The following is a 20,987-nucleotide window of genomic DNA, read 5'->3' as shown; positions in this document are numbered from 1 at the left end:
AAAAAGTGTATTTAATTAAAAAATTACTCTTAATATGATGGAATATATATTCTGAAAAAATATTTTAGCCCACAGGTTTATTGTAAATATTTTAATACTAAACATGAGAATGCATAAGAAATATTATGTATACAAATTTATAACTCAAAGATATAATAGAAAACTAAACTGTGCTTAATATAAGTGAAACATTGCTCAACCATACATTTCACTGGCTAAACTAAACCAATTGAATGAACACTATTTGATAGCATAACAAAGTAACTATAACCAACAATAAGTTAGGGTATACTTTAATTGGAATGCTCCTAACACAAAGAAATAATAAGTGACTGAGGTGATGGATAACCTAATTACCCTGGTTTGATTAATTCACATTGTATGCCTATATCAAAGAATCACATGCAACCTATAAAGATATACAAATATTATGTACCCATAATAATTAAAACAATTAAAAATAAAAAAATAAACCAATTAAACAATCTCTGCAAAAGAGTTTCACTTTCATCAATATTAAAAAAAAACTAATGATAAAATACTTATGCCATATTAGTCTTCTGAAATGATGCAGTTCATATTCTATAGATAGTCCCATAGAATCAAATAGTCCAGTTTACAAAATGTTTTCTTATGCCTAAATAACAGGGATTCGTTTCTTTTTTGTATAATCAGTAGAATAATAGTTTCAAGCCTTCCTTAGTACAGTGGGTCAAAATGACAATGCTCTCCCTCTATCGTTTTTTGCCCTGCTCTCAGAGTATACATATGAAAAGGGAGAAATGATCTCTGCAGTAGTATTCATGAGGCTCAGTTAGGGTAACAATTATATTTAATTTGTTTCAAAGTGATGTCAGCCATATTGTATAAGAGAAGTGGAAAGATTCAAGTTGTGTTTGCAACGCAAGGCAGTGGAGGCCCATTATTTGCTTTTTATCAGCTCCTTTTATCTCTATAGCACATACTGGAGAGCTTATCCACCTCTTATCCAGAGCAATTCTGATCAACTAGTGGGTGGATTTCTCTCTCAAACTCAAGTTGTTTATTCTCCCCAAAACATTCATGAATTAGGTAGAAGCACTCTATCAGTGAATCTACATACTTTTGATGTATCTAAACAGAGACTAATAATTTTTACAAAAATTATTAAATACTCTTATTGCATATCTGCTTGAGCTTTTTAAAAATTGTAAATCACAGAGCTTTTTTTTCTGTCAATAAAGAAAAATCCTCTGACCAGTGGCCAAAAAGCACATGAATTATTGAAATACACCTAATCTTAATCTCAGTTGCTGATGTGAATCCACAAAAATGTTTTAAAGTAATGAATAACATAAAACAGGATTACATGAAGAATGCATATGAATTTAAGATTTTAGTATAATATTATTAAAGTTGTTAATACGGTTGCTTCTGTTCTAACATTTAAAGACACAATTTTTGTAACTCTAAACTGTGGAAATAAAATTCAAAGATACAAGCTAATTGTTTTACAAAAATAGTAAAGATTGCAAAATGAGAATTAAAAAAAACAAACATTGTAATAGCTTAAAGATGATAATAATTACTTATGAAAAATTCTATGGTTGTGATTATGGAAAAAAGATCATGCAAATTATACAATATTGCAAAGAAAAGCCAATCAATGTTGAATAATTTCCTCTGACCTAATGTAATTTGGAAAAATATTTGTTAATAGAAGCTAATAATTTCCAGTATGCATTTGACCCTTATTTTAGCATGGTGTGGTGTGCATTTGACAAATTTCAAATGAGTAAAACATTTGTACCAGTCCTAAATTTTAACAAGTAGTTTTAGATTTACTATGTATATATATATATATATATATTTGTGTGTGTGCGTGTGTGTGTGTGTGTGTGTGTAGCAATAAGGTCTTGCTTCATTCATTCAACAAACTATACAAGCACACCATTTTCCTTCTTATATTTCTGTTAGACTTCCAAATTAGAAGAAAAAGACACTTCCTTGTTATTCAATATAGACCCATTTTCAGTGTTACTCTGTCCCATTTCATCATTCATGAGTCAGTATTCCAAAGGTTGTGGTCTACCACTTCCCTTATTCTTAGACAGTAACATTTCTATATACCAAAATGATCAAGGCAAGAACCAAATCAAGAAGGTAATCTCACTTACAATAAATAAAAAAATTACCGAGGAATATATTTAACTAAGGAGATGAACTATTTCTGTAAGGAACAGTACAAAATCATGATGAAAGAAATTGTAGATGATACAAACAAATATTAATAGCAAAAAATCCCATGCTTGTGAATCAGAAGAACAAATATCATTAAAATAACCACACTACCTAAATAAATTTATATATTCAATGAAATACCCATCAAAATACCAAAGTCATTTTCCCAGCATTAAAAAAAATCCTAAAGTCTATATGGAACCAACAAAGAACCCAGATAGCCAAAGAAATTCTAAGCATAAAGAACAAAGCTAGAAGCATCACATTATCTAACTTCATATTATACTACAAGGCTATAGTAACTGAAACAGCATGACACTGGTATAAACATACGCACATGGGTCAATGGAAAACAATAGAGGACACAGAAATACAGTCATTTCTTTATTATAGCCAACTGGTCTTTGACAAAGTTGACCAAAATATACACTGGGGAAAGGATACTCTTTTCAACAAATGTTCCTGGGAAAACTGTATTGCCATATGCAGAAGAATGAAACTGTATCCCTATATCTTACCATATACCAAAATCAACTCAACATGAATTAACGACTTTAAATGTAAGACCTGAAACTATAAAATACTGGGAGAAAACCTAAAGAAAACTCTTCTCAACGTTGGTCTATACAAAGAATTCATGACTCAGACATTAAAAGCACAAGCAACAATGACAAAAAAAAAAAATAGACAAATGGGACTTAATTAAACTAAAATCACTCTGCACAGTAAAAGAAATAATTAACCAAGTGAACAGACAACCTGCATAATGGGAGAAATATTTGTATACAATGCATCTGATAAAGAACTAATATCCAGAATTTATAAGGAACTCAAATAACTCAACAACAACAACAACAACAACAAACAAATGACTGTATTACAAAGTGGACAAAGAACATGAATATACACTTTAAAAAGAAGACATACAAATGGAAAACAAAAATATGAAAAAATGGTCAACATCGCTAATCATTAGACAAATGCAAATTAATACCACCACGAGATATCATCTTATATCAGTCATTATAGATATTATTAAAAAGTAATAAAAGATAGCATATTAGAGAGGATGCAGAGAAAAGGGAACACTGATACACTGTTGGTGGGAATGTAAATTAATACAACCTCTATGGAAAACATCATGGAGATTTCTCAAAGGACTAAAAATAGAACTACAGAGGGCAGAAAAAGAGTGTTAGCATTTTGGTCCACTTTATTTAAGGAAGGCTCGAAACTATTATTCTACTGATTATGAAGAGAAGAAATAAATCTCTGTTATTTAGGTACAAGAAAACATTTTATAAATTGGACTATTTGATTCAATGGGACTATAAAATATGAATTGCATTATTTCAACAGGCTAATATGACATAAATATTATTAGGGTTTTTTATACAAATGAAAGTGCAACTCTTTTGCAGATAGTGTTTCATTGGTTTATTTATTTCTTTAAAAAATTAAATTGTTAATTATTATGGATACACAATAGTTGCATATCTTTATAGGGTACTTGTGATGTTTTGATCCAACAGTCCCACTACTGGGTATTTACCCAAAGGAAAAGAAATCATTATTTCAAGAAGATGCCTGCATTCATATGTTACTAACAGCCCTATTCACAATAGTAAAGATATGGAATCCACCTAAGTGTCCATCAAGAGATGATTGGATAAATAAAATGTGGTGTGTGTGTGTGTGTGTGGACTGCTATTCAGGCATTAAAAAAAAAAAAAAAGAATAAAGTCATGTTCTTTGCAGCAACATGGATGGAACTGGAGGCCATTATCTTAAGTGAAACAACTCAGAAACACAAAGTTAAATACCACAAGTTCTCTTTTATAAGTGTGAGCTAAGTAATGTGTATGCATGTACATAGAGAGTAGAATAGTAGACATTGGAGACTCAAAAGGGTGGAAGGGAGGGAAGGGTGTGGGTAGTGAGAAATTATTTAATGGGTGCAATATACATTATTTGGGTGATGTATGCACTAAAAGCTCAGACTTTACCACTACACAACATACCCATGTAATAAAATTGCACTCACATCCCTTAAATTTATACAGATAAAATAAAATAGACTACAGGGCATGTGTGAGTGTGGCCAGAATAAAGGTTTCTGGAAAGACTTGAATAGTCTTTTAAATTCGTTTTAGCTACATCTTTAGTGAATTACAGCACTATGACTTGTTTTGTATGTAAAAGTAAGTTTATATAAATCTATTTCTATTGCTATATGTCAAATATATAATGATTAATTTATCAAAAAGATAAAGCTATATTTTTTCTTGGAAATCTAATCAACTTTTTCTTTATAATAGACTTAGGAATGGAAATATTTATTTACAAATATACTTGTGCTTTGGAAATTTTTTATGTCAGAAGAGTGTGGTTTGAAAATGTGTTGCAAATAATGGTTTTGCCTTGCCACTCTGCAACCATATTGTAAAGCATAAAGACAAGTATTTTTATAAATGTTCATTTACTCAACTAATATTAATCATTTATTATTCTCCACATAAGCAGGGAAAAAAAAATACATAAGACTTGAGACCTGCTCAGGGAGAACTTAAAATGTGAATTGAATCAATAGTGTTCAGATATTCTAATGTTCAAAAATATCTATTTGTCACAGTGAACATAAATTTTCAGTTATTTTAAAAGGAAATGAGAAGTAAATTATTTAACACGTAGCATTTGCTACTGACTTAACAAAACAGTGGCAAATAAGAATAAATTGACCTTTTGTTTCATTAAGTATGGTATTAAGTGATAAGTTCAGGTGGAAAATCAATCAGCTTTCAAACACACTACATTAGAGGAAATGACTTTGCTTATAAAGTTAAGTAAGAAAGTCACCCAGTCACAGATTTTAAAAACTGCACATTCATCAACTGTTGGCTTATTAGTTTATTATTTTTAATATTTTATTTGTCAAACTTATGAAGTCCACGTATGGAAAAGACAATTCATTAAAGACAAGTGGGATTGGGGCAACTCTGAATTGTGCACTTTTTAAAATATACACTATTGTGATCAGTTCATCTGATTCCCATGAAATTGTGCTAAATTGATGAATCTTCCAGGACTGGATTACTAGAGAAAGTTTGTGCATGGCGTGTTCTGAATCTCTTGAAACCAGGGCTATTTTGAACCACTAGGTCATAAAGTGGTGATGTGATCCTGTGCTCGCACAGATGGCATAACTGAAGTAAGGCCAGGCTCCTTATGATAAATGGCACACAATTGGCCTTAGAAAGGCCTAAAGCTACAGAAAATAAAAGCACTGGCTTCTCTGTTGGTTTTATTATTATTTTTTCCTAGATTATTAGTTTTCTTTCAAAAGTAATTACCTGTAAGACTACTATTTCAGACTACTATGAATTCAGTTTTCTAAGTTTTGAGTTTGTTTGTTTTGTTATTATTTTTTTCTCTCCTATGTTAGGTATGTTAGACAATTAAATTTTGTGGGCTGCAATTATAATAAGTGTCCTGGAAAAACAAACAAATGAACAAAGGTGGTGTGGATGACACGAGACTAATGGGTTGTAAGGCCAATAAGTGTGGAAAGTATATCATACATTTCTTATAGAGACAGAATACTATGTTCTATGAATACATAATAGTATTCCTGGAATATGTGATGTCTTATTGTAAGAACAATTAGGTTACTTTAAAGCAGTATTTCTCTAAATTTTAAAACCAAGAAATCATTTTTGGAGGTCACAGTTTTTGATGTCTCTTGGACTTTTTGCATCATGGATGACAGTTCTATAGATAGGGTCAACATAACAATATATTAGAAATCATGGGAGAGAAGTATGTTTTACATTCTGAGCAAGTGAATTCTGACGTCTTAGCCCACTTGATTTCCAGTATTGGAAGGCAAAATGAATTGCTGAAAGCATGGACTATTACTATAAGTGCAGGAATAATATTATACATGCATCCATAAGTTGGTACTGTGCCAAGCAAAATAAACAGAAGACCATGGAATGCAGCTACTATAGGTATTTCAAAGGCCTAATACAATAGTTCCTCCAATTCTGTAATTTATTTGGTTGGATAATTTGTCTATACAACCAGGAGTCTGAATTTCCCTTCCAATACTATGTAACAACCTGAAACTGGCAAAAAAAAAAAAAAAAAAAAAGGCAAAACTCTTTATTCTCATTTTCTGAGGTGACAAAAAAAAATAGATGTTAAATGTTTTCACCACAAAAAAAAAAGTAGGTGAGATGATGGATATATTAATTAGCTTGCTTTAATTTTTCAACAATGTATACATACTTATATCAAAACATCACAATATATCCCATAAATATAAATAATTATTTGCCAAAAAATTTTTTAAAAGATAAATATTGAGTAAGAGAAATTTTGATATCTCTTATTGATTTTTTTTAAAAAAGGTGAATTGGCTCTGTAGTATATTTTATTTATATGTAATGTGAAGCACTAGGAAACATTCTTCATGCCAAATATTACCATTGAAATGCTAGTATTAAAAAATGCACTTGTTTAGGCTACCACACTGCTACTAATTTTTTTTAATATCACACTTCTTAAAAAATTTCTTTGTATTAAACCATTTTATCACATTCTAGTACTATGTAGTTTAAGTTGTTTTTGTTTTTTTCTTTTCCTTCTGTAGATTAGCTATAATCAGCTACCTTGAAGAGATTTAAATTGAGCTTTGTTGGTGGTGGCACAGAAAGAAAAGAAATGAAATTTTATGGAGGATCAGTTGCTGTCCAGTAAGTAGAACAAATTGGGAGAGGGTATAAATTTATGCATAACAAATTTTAAAAATCATCTATTTACTTCACAGTGTGTATGGAATGGGGATAGCATTATGTACCTATAATCACAGGAAAAACAAGCCCCATGTGGATGTCAGAAAAATGTCACAGAAGGGTGAAGCGGATAGACACTGTTAATCTTTCTCAAACATTCACTTGGGCAGTAAAATGCATTTGTTTTTAAGTCCTTCAGATTTGGCTTTGAATTTTGGCTCTGCCACTTAGCAGTGTACTCTCAGGCAAGTTGCTTTCTAATCCTTAGATTGTTTATTTGTAACATAGGGGTTTAAAAAATTGCCTACCAGATATAATTGTGTTGAGGATTATATAACATTATGCAATAGATATATACTATTGATAAATAGCTAATGCTTTCTGAAAGTTTATAATGTATCAAACCTCTCTGTAGAATTTAAACTACATTAACTATTCATGACATTTTGACATTCACATGAATGTGAATAACATATTCACGATATTGCTATGAGGTAGGTACTAGTATTGTCATTTATGTTTTTTGGTAAGAGAATTGAAATGCTTTAAGGTTAACAACTTGGTCAAGTTCACAGAGCTGGTAGTTCCCAGACCTAGGATTAGAACTGATACACTATGATTCTAGAGACGGCACTCGACCACTCCAATAATTCTGATCAAACATGATTACTATTAATCTTACAACCATGATTTTATCCCTGGACTACTTTATATACATTTATGATTATATTCTGATAAATTCTCTGGCATAATTTTAAAAATCTATAAATTGATAGAAAAAACCTATACAAATATCCTATGTAATTTTGAAAATTCCATATAATTTGCACAAAGTAAAATATTTTGAAGACATTTTTATAATCCAATTTGTGTAGTTCTGCCCGGGGATTGGCAAACAACCAGATCAGTTCTACTGCCTGATATTATGCTGCCTGTGAGCTAAGAATGGTTTTTACCTTTTTAAATGGTTGAAAACTTAAAAAATAATATTTTGAACACATAAAACTATATAAAATTATGTAAAATTCAAATGTTTGTGTCCATAAATAACATTTTAAATTTTGTTAATAAAAATATTTGGAAATTTGTTTTCTCTATTTTATATATATCTATATAATATAAATATTAATATGTACATAATAGCTATATAATATCATAGCTTTTGCATCTTAGCCCATAAAGCCCAAAATACTTATTTCTGGTCTCTTACAGAAAAAGTTTTCTAACAGCTTGATTCTAGTCCAACAGTCTCACTTGAAATACAGAAGATGAGGTCCATCAGAATTAAAAGCCTTGCCTAAACTCACAGAACTAGAGGAGAGCTTAATCCAGAATCAAGGCCCTCTGACTGTAGGTTCATTTTTGTGGTCCCCATAAATGATTGCGAGGGCTTTTAACTCTGTAGCAACATGAGGCTGTATTGTGAGAAACTAAGCAGAGCTTTCTTCCAGCTCTTACTTTCTTTTAAAAAATAACCAGGGTATTTACATAATGGTATCACATCTATACAGAAATAACTGAAGCTATTCAGAGACTTATGAAGAGGGAAAATTATGCTTGTACAATGACTAAAACTAATATTTGAATTATAGCAATATTAAAATAACAGGAAAAGTAATCACAATTTACTTAGAAGATTAAGTCCAATTATACTCAGCTTATTAGGGAATAGAGACAATTAATGATAGTGAGCTGGGGGGTATGCGCACATAAATGGTTCTATAAAGAAAACATGAAAACATGATTTCTAAAAAAAAAAAATTTTACTTGCCTAATCAAAGTTGGGCTAAATACGAAATGTGGTATATGTTTTTTAAGAGATAGACCACAGAGTTGCATGCAAGCAAAAGTGAAATAAAACCCTCCAAAACAGAGACCAGCCTTTAGCTAACTACCAAAAAAATATGTTTTGATTCTCATTCTCATCTTATTTGTGAGTCATGTCAATCTTTCTTTGCTGGAAATCTTTCCTCCTGGAAAAAAAAAAAAAAAATTCTAAATCTTTTGGTGGTAATGGATAAGGTTAGTTGCTTCATTCTCATTCAGAAATATGCTTAATAAATAGAAGTTAGGCATTTTGATTGAAGGATTGAAAGCTTACATTGCATCTTTATGTCACAATCTGTTTTTAGCCCTTCTCCCACCATTTTATCAGTGTTCAATTGATTTTCAGAAAATAATATTTTACTGTGTTTTACAAGTAGGCTTCTGGTTTGGGAAAATTTGCAAATATTACAGATATCATATGTGTTTCATGCCTTTTTACATTAGTTGTCTCTAAAAACAAGTTCACATTTAATTTCCAATAAATCTGCCCTAAGGGTAAAATACACCAGTTAAATGCAACCAAAGGCTTAGTTTTTAATGTATAAAATGTAGCCATTAATACAAGAGTAATGCTGAATTTCAAGTCCATATGTTACTCCCTAAACTCTCCCTGAGTTACATATTCCCATGTTCAAAAGCCTACTCAGAGTATATGTATAGGCATCTCAAGTCTAACTTCAAGTTTAATTCTATAACCTAAAACCTACTTTCTCCATCCTTTCCCTGTCAATTAAAGACACCACCACCAAGTTGATTGGTAAAGCCAAAAAAAATTCTCAAGACTATTTTCCTTTCCTTTGTTCCCACACCAACAATGTACCCCCAGCGTTCAACTTCTCTCCATGTCTATTACTACCACTGAAGATGTCTAAGATACCATCATCTCTTTTCTGAACTCTGAAGCAGTAGCTCCTTTTGCCCCCTATAATTCATTCTCACTAAAAGAAGCTAAAATATTCTACCTAGGTTATATCACTTGTCAGCTTAAAACTTTCTGTTATACTTGAAATAAAATCTAAAGTTCTTGCTATGGTTTATGAACCATTATCTGGCTTCTCTCTGCTTCTCCATTTTGTGTTTGCCTATTGCCAGATTTTAGCCATTCTTTCTAGTCCTCAAACATTTACAAATTGGAATTATTTGTACTTGACAATTTATTTTCCAGAATCTCTCTTCCTCCAAATTTTAAAATGCCTGTGTCCTTATCATTTCTCATCCAGTTCAAGTACCATCTTCTGAGAGAGGACTTCCCTAACCACACTAAGAAAACGAAATCATCAACCCAACCCCATTTTATTTCATTTATAGCTCTTCATTATTTATGCTTATGTTACATATTATTTATTGTTTTTGTTATGTGCTCTGTAATTCATAAGATGCAAACTCTGATAAACAGAAATCTAGTGTGTTCTATGTAGCTTTAGAACTTTTTCAGAAGTGCCTGCCATCTTAAAATTAATCAATAAATATTTGTTCAATCAATTGATGGACAATTGCTATCATCCCACTTCTTTTTCTTTTTCTTTTTGGTTTTAACTTTCTGAATTTGACATAATAAGATGTATCTACCTGACACCAATGCTATGTTACCTCCTTAAACTGCCTTGAGCTATGTGGTACATTTACTAGTGACATTTGTATTAGTTCTGAAGAACTCACTTTATTACAAAGGCTGTAGTGAAAATGTTTCTAATTCATGGTTTAAAAGACAGCATAAATATGGATTGGAAATTCTTTCCTTAAAGTATGTTTATTAAATTATAAACTAAGATCCCCACATTTTTAAAAGAAAGTAATTATGTTTCCAGTTTATGCATTAATTACTCAAGTGTGTATGTTGGGCTTGCAAGGATGGAAATTTAATAGTCAAAATATTAGCTATTCATGTAAAAATTCTTAAAAATGTTATTTTTGTCTCACTATTAGTAATGTCATGTTCATGCAAGTAATGTTAAAGTGCTCTGATCTGACTTTCTTCGTAATTTGATGTTATAAATTTTGAGCTATAAAAGTAACATTACATTTCATGTAATTCAATTCTTAGAGACTATTGTTAGTTTCTTGCCTTCAAGTCTTGTTTCCCACAATATAACACTGTAAGATGTAATACCTTCCTGGAATACTCTGCTCACTATGTATTAATGTCTAATTATTCCATATACTATCTATAACATGAAATCTGATTGTTGGAGAGCTGACTGTTATGGTGGAAAATACAAATACCATCCAATCAAAGATTTACTGAAAAAATTTTAAAAAGTAACATTTTCTGACCAAGAAAATGGATTATCTATCTCGTTAGAGCATGTGTTGAGAAACCAAAAAACATTTAATCATTAAGGAAACAGAGGGATTAACAGTAACTCTTTAGTAATTTCAACCTGTTTAGATTATCTAATAACTGCTTTAGCCAACTTATATCCATTACTTAGGAATTTTGATAATTTCACTAACATTAATATCTGAGTTAGTTATGACAAAGCCATAGCCAACCATTGGGTGTTAAGCTACCAAAAACCACACTGGTGCTAAATATGTCCAATGAAGTAAAGTTATCTGGATTCAAAATTGAATCAGATTAGCCACAAAAAGTATCAAACTGAACAGAAATGAGCACATAGTTATTATATGATAGTAGTTCATATTCTACATAACAAAATATTTTAGATATAATAACTTATCATTTAGAGTATTTTAATTACATAAAACAGTATTTTAATAAATAAAAATACCTGGACTAAAATGTGTGGACTCTACTATAGGGTATGGATAATTACACAGTTTCAAATTTCTCCACTATTTTGTAATTCTATTATTTTATGGAAGTGGCAATAAGTTTTATGTATGCACACTTAATATTACTAAAATGATATTATTATCATAAGGGAAATGTTAAACAAGATATTTATTTACAAAAGAAAAGTGTATAATTAATGTCACAAAATCTGGTAAAAGATATTGTTTATGGTAATATTAATGCTTTTTCCCCTTATCTCTCTTTTCTTGAAAGCAAAAACTGCTTCTTTGATGATACTATGGAGTGGCCATTTATCATCTGTATTTGAGGCACTTTCATTTTTCACTATATATTGACTTTTTCTATCGATATGCTACTGCTGAGCATTTTTCCTTCCTGTATTCTTCTGCCAAGAAAAGAAATGGAGTTAGAGGTAAAAAGGGAATAAGACATACAAGTGAATGAATATATGCCTTAACATACTGCTTTCTTCATGTTAAACCTTTTGATTCATGAATCTGGAGGCTACGACTAAATAATTGAATATTAAGTTTTACTAAAAAAATAAGGGGATTATTAGCTTTATAGTAAAATTGTAAAAATATATACAATATTTTTTAATTAAAGCTTCGGTAATCTATTTCACCTAGAAATAACATAAATCAAAGCTAAGATCCCAGAGACAATTTCTAAACTTCTTATGATATAAATTATTTTATTTAATTTTCTAAAGTATTATTTGATTTCTCACATAACTAAAATCAAAAAATTATCAGTTACTCACTTGCTCAGATAAAAAACTGCCTTGATTAGTTGCTTAGTCAGAAAACTCTCAATGAAGTTCTAAAATAGGCATTATTCCCATTTTACAGAAAAAGACATAAAAATAAAACTAGAGAGGTAATTAAATTACCTCTTTCATTTAAAACGTTTTAAGATTTTTAACTATTTGAGTAATAGCTAATCAGACTGATGTGACTACTGCACTTTTCCAAATGGCGAAAAACCTAATTTACTTTAAAAGAAGAAATACAAAATGTTCTAGTGACATTCTTTAAATCTCGTGAATGACGTACTATTCTTCCACAATTACAGTTATGTGTATATTTCACCTTTGTAGGTCATAGACTACTTGATGTTTGAGCTACCTTACTTTCTTTTCCCAAGAGAACGTCTACAGTATTTTTCATAGAGCAAATGCCCAATTAATGTTGCCAATTGAATATATAAGTATGACATACTCAAGTCTTTAAACTATTAGATAATTCTCCTCCAGTAAGCTTTGTGCCAAGTTTGGGCATAAAATATACTTATATTTCAAGTATGTAATATTATATATATTTATCAAGTAAATGAAAGAAGAGTCATTAATTGGATAATTGAAGTCTAAGCCAATAAACTCAAATTGCTGGCCAATTGAGGCAAAAGGGTTATACTGGCTTTAAATAATCTAAAATGATTTCTTCAGGGATCTATTTCATTTAAAAAATATAGTTCTTAAACACTGAATTTGTTATTATCTTAACTAGAAATCCAAATTTTGATAAATCACAGCAGAGTCGATACTGATTCATGTTTCAGTATTTCTCTGTAACATATGCTTTCATGGAACCATTTAGTTGCATTTCTTTTTAACACCAAGAAGAAAGGCCTGCATGTCCTCTATGTTATTTTTTATAAGAATATTTTGGCAAGACTACAGATGAAAAAAAGGGTCAGGGGATTATATGAAACTTATTTAATTCAGCCTTCTCCATGGTTCATGGCCACATTATAGAAAATCATATAACTTAAAAATCTTGAGCATCCATGTACTGTATCTGTTGATATCATACAGAGTTCCTCTTTTAAAAATGAAATAATATATAGCATTTTAAATTGATTCAAATATGAGCAAAAATGAATCAAAACTTATATGTTAAAATTAAATCTTTAGCTCATTTTATATTTCCATTTTCTTCAAATAAATATACAAATAAAAAATAGTATTTATAAACTAGCTAACAGAAATGCTGAAGTAGAAAACACTATTTTTAATATTATACCAGTACATTATAAATACAGCCTCAATGTTCACCCTTGCAAATTCATCCATCTCTCTGTATATTTGTAATAATATTTATGAGAAACCTGAAAAAGCTAAATTAACAAACTGCCCTAGGAATCAACAATATAACTCTAACATTTGTTAAAATTGCTGACAATTCTAATTGTATATAGTATAAATACTCTTAAGAAAAAGAATCTTGTTATGTTAATGTTAGATCAGCTATTTCAGTTTCCTCTTGTGTAAGCATGTATAAATGGTTAAACAATAAGTTTCTATGGTAACAACTTAAATTCTAGTATACTCTTAGTTACGGCAGCAGCCACAAAAGTTACTACTTTCTTTAAAACAATGTAACTAAACAAGATATCTCTCTTTCCTCCTTTTCCATTGTTTACAATTAAAATATCTTCTACTTTGGTGAACTAAAGAATGATTTAATTAGAAACAAGATATCTCAACTAATACACATAATGTTATATGAGCATTTTATGTAAAGACAAAATGAAGATGCTAAGTACATTTAAGTGACAATTGCATAATGTGATCATATGTAGAATGTATCCTACAAACTAAACTAATAAATATGTGTATAAAACTAATCCATATTAAACATATATATAATTGTAACAGAGATATTTTATCAAAATGAATAAAATACTGCCAGTCTAAATAATAAATGTTCTGATATATAAAATCATTAGATATCTTTTATACATAGATGTTTAAACATATATTATTATTTATTAAATTATCGATACACCAAAAATTGTTAGAATCCATATATAAATAATTTAGATTTAATATTTGAATGTCTACAATACATAAACTTATATAATACATTCATCTTTTTTCTTATATGCTTTGTCTTCTCATATACTACTCTTGGAGAACACACTGAAGTTATTTCCACTGAATAAAGGGCAAGTTTCTCTTGTTGCAAGAAATACTGGAAATATAAAGGGCCACCAATACATACTTAGCCAAGAAGATGCAATATGGGTCCCCATATTTGTTACGGTATTTTTACAACTGTGTTTTTTTTTAAGATTGCCTTCTTAAGAGGTTGATCAGATAAATGTATATAACTAATTCACTCAACGAATAAGGTTTTGGAGTACTAAGAAGATTGGATTTAAATCCCACTCCACTATTTACCATGTATGAACTGAGTTATTGCTCACTCTTCTTAGAGTAAGTTGAGGAGAGCCTTAATTCTCATCTGTATAATGGGAATAGTGGTACCTTACTCAAGTACCCTGTAGTTGTGAAGGTTAAATGAAATAATTATATAAACCACTCAGCACATGCCTGGCACACAATGACCACTCAAAAACCTTGGCTTCTATACTGCAATTCCTTTAATTAAGATGAAGAAAAGTTCTTGCTCCTGTATACAGGTTCTATGAGAAATTCCTCTAGCTTTCTGACCTAGACTAGCCATGTATCAGTTTCAAAATTACCATCAAGCTTCACTAGATGTCTTTCATTAAATGTCACCTTCCACCAGAGGTGTTTCTACATCTTTTATTTTTTTCTTTTCCTTCTTAAAGTCATAATATTGTTGAATATATGACTCTTCTTCTCTTCCAATTTTTTCATCACAAATAAATCTGTTGGTTGGTTACTAGGAACCCAGTTGTACTTTGCATAAAAAGAATGAAGCCTTCATATGAAAAATTAATATATAAAAAAACAGTATTTGTCAGAGGATAGTAGGTTATAACTTTACTGTCATGAAATGCAGTCCACAAACGAAAGAATCAAGAGAGAAAATGATGAATGGCCTTAGGAATAGTCATGGTTTGTAATAAAGATTTTATTAAAAAAGTGTTAAAATAAATAATACATATTCCAGAATATCACTGTTCTGGGAAATTACTTTCCTTTAGAAGATGAGTTCTAGAAGGCAAATCTACTTACAACTGCTCTGGGGGCTTTTCATTAGCTGATTTATAATCCTATACTTAAAAAAAAAAAAAAAAATCTGTGGTCTGCAGTCTTTTGACATACTTCTCAAGGGAGGCTATGTGGTGGAATGCAGACCCTATCAATAAGTGTGGTTTTGTTGGCTTTTTGTAGCCAAACTGTTGATAAAATAGACTTGTTTAGAAATCCCAGAGGAATGTGATTGAGGCCAAAGTTACACTGGTTCATAAAATTCAAACAGTTCAATGCTTTTCTTGTTAATTACTGGGCCACAACCAGAAGCCCTGATGATGGGAGAGAAACACTTCTTTAGGATAATGATTGATTTCCATAAAGATGAGTGCTTTAACAAATTTCAATATGCAGTTGCTGGGGCGGGGAAGGTGGGTGGGCACTAATTAGTTTTACCGTTTTCAGCAGATGTTGAATTCAAAATGCCAGCAGCATCTCAAATGCCAGTCATTAGGGCTGTCTTTCATGGTGGAGTGCTGACCAATGAAATCTCCACTCTGTTTAATGAGACCGATCTAGGAAGAGTCAATTAAATCAAATCTCTCCTAACATCCTTAATATATCTGCAGTGTGGGCAGCACCAACAAAAGCAGCAGCGAGGGATTTCTAGTATTAATAAAGGAATTCACTGCCGCATTGCAAAGGGGAGGGAAATGGAGGGGAGTGTGTTGGGGGAAGACCTTACTTCATGGGCAGGGAAAAGCTGGTAGAGTCTGAGCAGGGGGGAAGGGAGGAGGAGCTACCGAAAGGTTAAAATGCTAAGTAAGGCGATTAGAGAAATAGCCTTAATGTAGCTCAAGAAGGAATCCACCCCCAATCTTTCCCCTCCCCTTTCCTTTCCACCGCAAATCCAATTTACCAGTTGCAAATATGAAGTTGGAAAAATGTAAGGACCCAGAGTTGAAAACATTTTCACTTTAATACTGAAAAAATATGCCATTATAAAATCCTCAAATAGAATTAGTAAGTTTCACGTGCTTCCTCGGTTCTTTTTTCCTACTTTATAAGTAAGATTTATACCAGCACAGAATTGCTACCATAGGATCGCAGCCTAAGCACTAGAGTGACATTAATTGGTCATGCTTAACTGCCTCAAAATCTTTTTTTTTAAATAATTACATTGATACTATAATAGAAATCATGGGTACTTATTTTACATTCAGATGGAAGGCATTATTGGATATGTATAGAAAAATATTCCCCCTCAAAAAATAAAATAAAACATCACCATCAAAATAAAAGAATCCAAAACAACCCCTAAAAACTTCCCTCAACAAAATACATTGTTAACTCATAAAATGGACTGATGACTAGCCATGCAAACGTCTTAAATAAAACCTTTACATTTTTTTTTCACAGTAAACGTATGCTCTGAACTGCCTACCGATCACAAATAATGGTGAAATGGCACTTTCTGATTATACTGTATTTTGTTTATAGAAAGTTTGATACGATGGGACTTATCAGGTAAGAGGGTGGGTGCTGTGAATGAGATGCCATCTCCAGTCGCGGGGGCGGGCAGAGTCCCTGGAGTGCGTGGATTCCATGCGAGCCATGCAGCACTTTTTTTTTTTTTTGTCAGAAGTCAAAGTTATTTATTTACAATACATTCATGCCTTCGTGCAACTGCCCATCCCTGCATAGCAAACAGGGAGCCATCACGGGGCTAATCCACAGGGGAAAAATAGATATCTATCTCTCTATATAGATGTAGATATATGTATATATGTATAGGACCGCGGCATCCATCCCCCCAGGCCCCTCCGGGGAGGGTGAGAGCACTGTCAATTCTTTCAGCATTTCCTTGCTGGGCTTTCCTTCAAAAGAGACTCCAAGCACAGAGCGAGCTGGCTGCGCTCTCCAGCTCGCCACAGTCTGCTCTTTGTTTCCAGAAGGGAGCTAAGGGGTCAGACCCTCTCAGTTGAGCGAGTTCATAGTTATTTATTTACATATGCCCATCGGGGCTTGTGGCACGCGGGATGTGTGTCAAAGCTCCTCTAACCCCTGGGGGAGGATGTATCTATCGCCTTCCCCCTCCCCTCCCCTACCGAGGTAGGGGTCTTAGTCTGAGAGCGAGTGAGAGCCACAGTCATACACTCTGTGGGCCCCATCTGCGTTGTAAGGCCCATTGTGCCAGTAGGAAGAGTCACAGACTGTCTGTAGGGAATTAATTTCGGACGCGGAGGAGTTGGCATCCCTTCTCTTGGACCGCTTTCGGTTCCTCAGGATAAACACGAGCATGCCCACCACGGTGAAGGCGGAGGTGACAAACACCAGCAGCAGTCCCGGGACCAACACGGAGATGGACACCCTGCTGGTGTCTAGGTAGGAGTTGGAGTGCGTCCCGGTCTCCGCCAACCCAGTGCTGTTTTTACTGTGCGAAGTTAACGTGGGCGAGATCCTAGCGTACAGCTGGGGGCAGATCTCGTCATTGGAGAGGAGCATGAAATCCTTTCTAAAGAAGTTCACTGGCGTCTCACACTTGAGGTCGCTCATCAGCACTTCGGAACCTAGGCGTTCTGCCCATTGCTTGAAAGGCACAATGGTGCAGGAGCACTCCCAGGGGTTTCCGTGCAGGTCTATCTGGATGATGGAGGTTAACTGGTCCAGCACCCCTGCCACCGGGAGGTACATGAAGTAATTGTTGTGCAGGCTGAGCTTAGAGAGCGAGACCCCAGCAAACACGTCCACCGGTAGGGACCTCAGCAAATTGTTGTTGAGAATGAGAATCCTCAGTTTGGGCATGGCATTGAAAGTGCCGGGGAGGATGAGCTGGATCGCGTTGTACTCCACGTTCAGGTACTCCAGGTTCTGGAGCCCCGCGAATTTCTCCCGAGACAGCGTGTCCAGGTAATTGCTATCCATGTACAGCCACCTGAGGTCCAAAAGGTTCTTGAAAGTGTTGTTCTCCATGGTGGCGATGTTATTGTTGCCCAGATCCAACAGAATGAGGTTCTTGTAATCCACAAAGTGCGATTTTCGGATGCTATGGATCTTGTTATCTCGAAGGAAAAGCTCCTGCAAGTTGGGGAGCTTGGGCTTCAAATCAGCCAAGCTGCTCACGTTCCGGTTGTTGCAGTTCATCTTTAAACCCGACCCTGGGATGTGGTCGCAGCTGCAGCCCCCAGGGCAGGGCAAACTGTTGGCTGGGGCTTTGTTTCTGGCGCTACCCGTCGCTATCGCTACCGTGGGTCTGACTTTGATCTGCCAGTTGCCTGGTATCTTTGTACCTCCGTTTGGAGCAGACCCTGGGGTGGCATGATCCTCTTGCCCATTTGTCTTGAACGGAGTTGGCAGGGGGCCAGGAGCGAAAGTCTCTTCTTGGGCAGGGGGCGCCGGGAGACTAGAATCCACTCGATTTTTCAAAGGACACAAGTCCTGTTCGGTGGTTTCATTGAGGTCTTTACCCTGCAGTCTGGTGGGGGCTTCACAGACCACTCGGCCGATCAGGGCATTCTTGGGAATGTTTTCGAGCCATTCTTTCAGGGAGAGCAGATCACAGGTGCAGTCCCAAGGGTTATCCTCCAGCAGGATCTCAGCAATACCAGGGATTTGCTCCAAGACCTCTTCATAGGGCAGCGTTTTCAGCCTGTTTCCCCGGAGGTCGAGGTGGGTGATGGGCACATACTGGAACACGTTGGCAGGTAGGGTGCTGATGAGATTGTCATTTAAAATGAGTACCTCCAGCTTGTTCAAGTCTTGGAAAGCCCCTGGGTCTATATCGCGTAATAAATTAAAATCAGCCTGGAGGTATTCCAGATCGTCCAGCCCCAGAAAAGTCTGCTTTCGAAAAGACTTGATCTTGTTGTTGTTGATGTGCAGCCTTTTCACCAGCTGCAGCCCCAGAAAAGCCCCCGGAACGATTTCATGCAAGCCATTGTTTTCCATGTGCAAACTAACCGCATTATAAAAGTTAGCGAACTCATTAGGGAAAAGTCGAGTGAGGGAATTGCCATGCAGAAATAAATGGTAAAACTGGGAAGTCGGGGCGGTGAAACGCTGCAGACTTGTAAAGCCCTTTTTTTCACAGTCTACGTGTAGGTCCCCTTCTATCTCATTGCAGGAACAGATCTTCTCTTTGCAAACGTCCCCTGTAACGTTTCCAGCGGCAAAACAAAGAGACGTCTCCAGCAACAGAATCCAAAGCAGCATTTTTAAAGCGAACAATTCATCCCCGATCTCATCACAAAGTAACAGCGACCATCCTGCTCGCCACAGACACAATTCAAGTTCATTTAGTGCTCCAATGTCCGAACCCAGGGAAGGAGAAGAAAAGGGATTGGGGGGGTGGGGATGGAGTCCTTCCTCCCTAACCCCCCCGCACTGCAATAGCCCAGACGCCAGTCAATAATTATATCCACAAACTATCCAGGCACGTAGTGCAAGGCAAGCAAAAAGAAAAAAAAAAAAAAAAGTAGAGAGAAAAAAAAAACAACACTCCCCCTCAACCCTTTAAATATAAGCAAAAAGAAGTTAAATATATACATACAAATTAAAAGTACGCCCTTACAGAATCTCGTCTACTGGTCCTCACTAATCAGAAAGCAAACAACGCTAGTAATTAGAAGCAAGTGCATGTTAGAGAAACAAGCAGAGGGTTTGCAGCGTAGTACAGGCGCACTGCCTGTGCATGGCTGTGCGTCGGACTGACCTTGCCTCTCTGATACAAAGCAGGGTTTTCGGCGGCTTCTGTTGTGGAGGCGGCTGGTGGAGTTCTCGCTGCGGTTGCAGGTTGCCCAGAAGTCCCCCGGAGGTGCTGTCCAGTCCCCCCGGTGCTGAAATCACGCCCGACCGAAGGACTCACGCTGCCCAGCCAATGGCGCTGGAAAATTTCCGCAATCGCTGCGTTTTGTGGCTGTCCATCCTTTTCCTTTCCTCCCTTTCGGTCCTCTTCAGCCTTTTTTTCTGGGTTCCCGTTCTCGCTTACTAGCTCTTCTTTTCTTGTTCTCCTTCTCTTTCTTTTGCTCTTTCGGAATTACGTGGAGGGGGGCGGAGGGCGGGGGGCGAGTTGTCTGAGGGAGGAAGAGAGCGCGAGAATGGGGGGGAGGGGGGCGGAGAAGAGAGTTGCTAAGAAGCTCTGCTCGTTCCAGCCTGGTGCACTCTGAAAGATCTGACACCCTCTGCTGATCTGCAGTAGCAAAAATCCATCTGGTGAGGGAATGCTGAAGAAAAAAAAAAAAAAAAAAAATCAATCCATGTACAGGGCAAGCGTTAAAAATGTGGGCATTAAAGCCTGTCGATCTACATAGACGTGTATTTTAAATGGATTATTTAATTCTTTTTGCGTTCTGCAAACTTTACCCTTTCATTTTCTTAAAGATCTCACAGCCCCCACTAGCTCCAGTGTTCGGAAAGGAGTGCTTTTAAAACATTTATTTCCCAATGGCTTGAATAAAATTAGTGTCAGGGTGTCAAGCGAACA

At 34.5% G+C, this 20,987-nt stretch overlaps 1 protein-coding gene across 1 annotated transcript; it reads right to left on the bottom strand.

The window, feature by feature from the left end:
* Nucleotides 1-15,422: 15,422 nt before the first annotated feature.
* On the bottom strand, nt 15,423-20,680 carry SLITRK1 (SLIT and NTRK like family member 1). Its single transcript, XM_069467108.1, has 2 exons — nt 20,217-20,680; nt 15,423-19,770 (listed from the first exon to the last, which is right to left on the bottom strand). The coding sequence occupies exon 2, from the start codon at nt 19,715-19,717 to the stop codon at nt 17,627-17,629; it is 2,091 nt and encodes a 696-aa protein (XP_069323209.1). The 5' UTR covers nt 19,718-19,770; nt 20,217-20,680; the 3' UTR covers nt 15,423-17,626.
* Nucleotides 20,681-20,987: the final 307 nt, after the last annotated feature.

The sequence above is a fragment of the Eulemur rufifrons genome, chromosome 4 (assembly GCF_041146395.1).
Source record: "Eulemur rufifrons isolate Redbay chromosome 4, OSU_ERuf_1, whole genome shotgun sequence".
Taxonomy (NCBI): domain Eukaryota; kingdom Metazoa; phylum Chordata; class Mammalia; order Primates; family Lemuridae; genus Eulemur; species Eulemur rufifrons.
The sequence above is the reverse complement of the archived record's forward strand: the minus strand, read 5'-3'. Positions and strand labels throughout refer to the sequence as shown.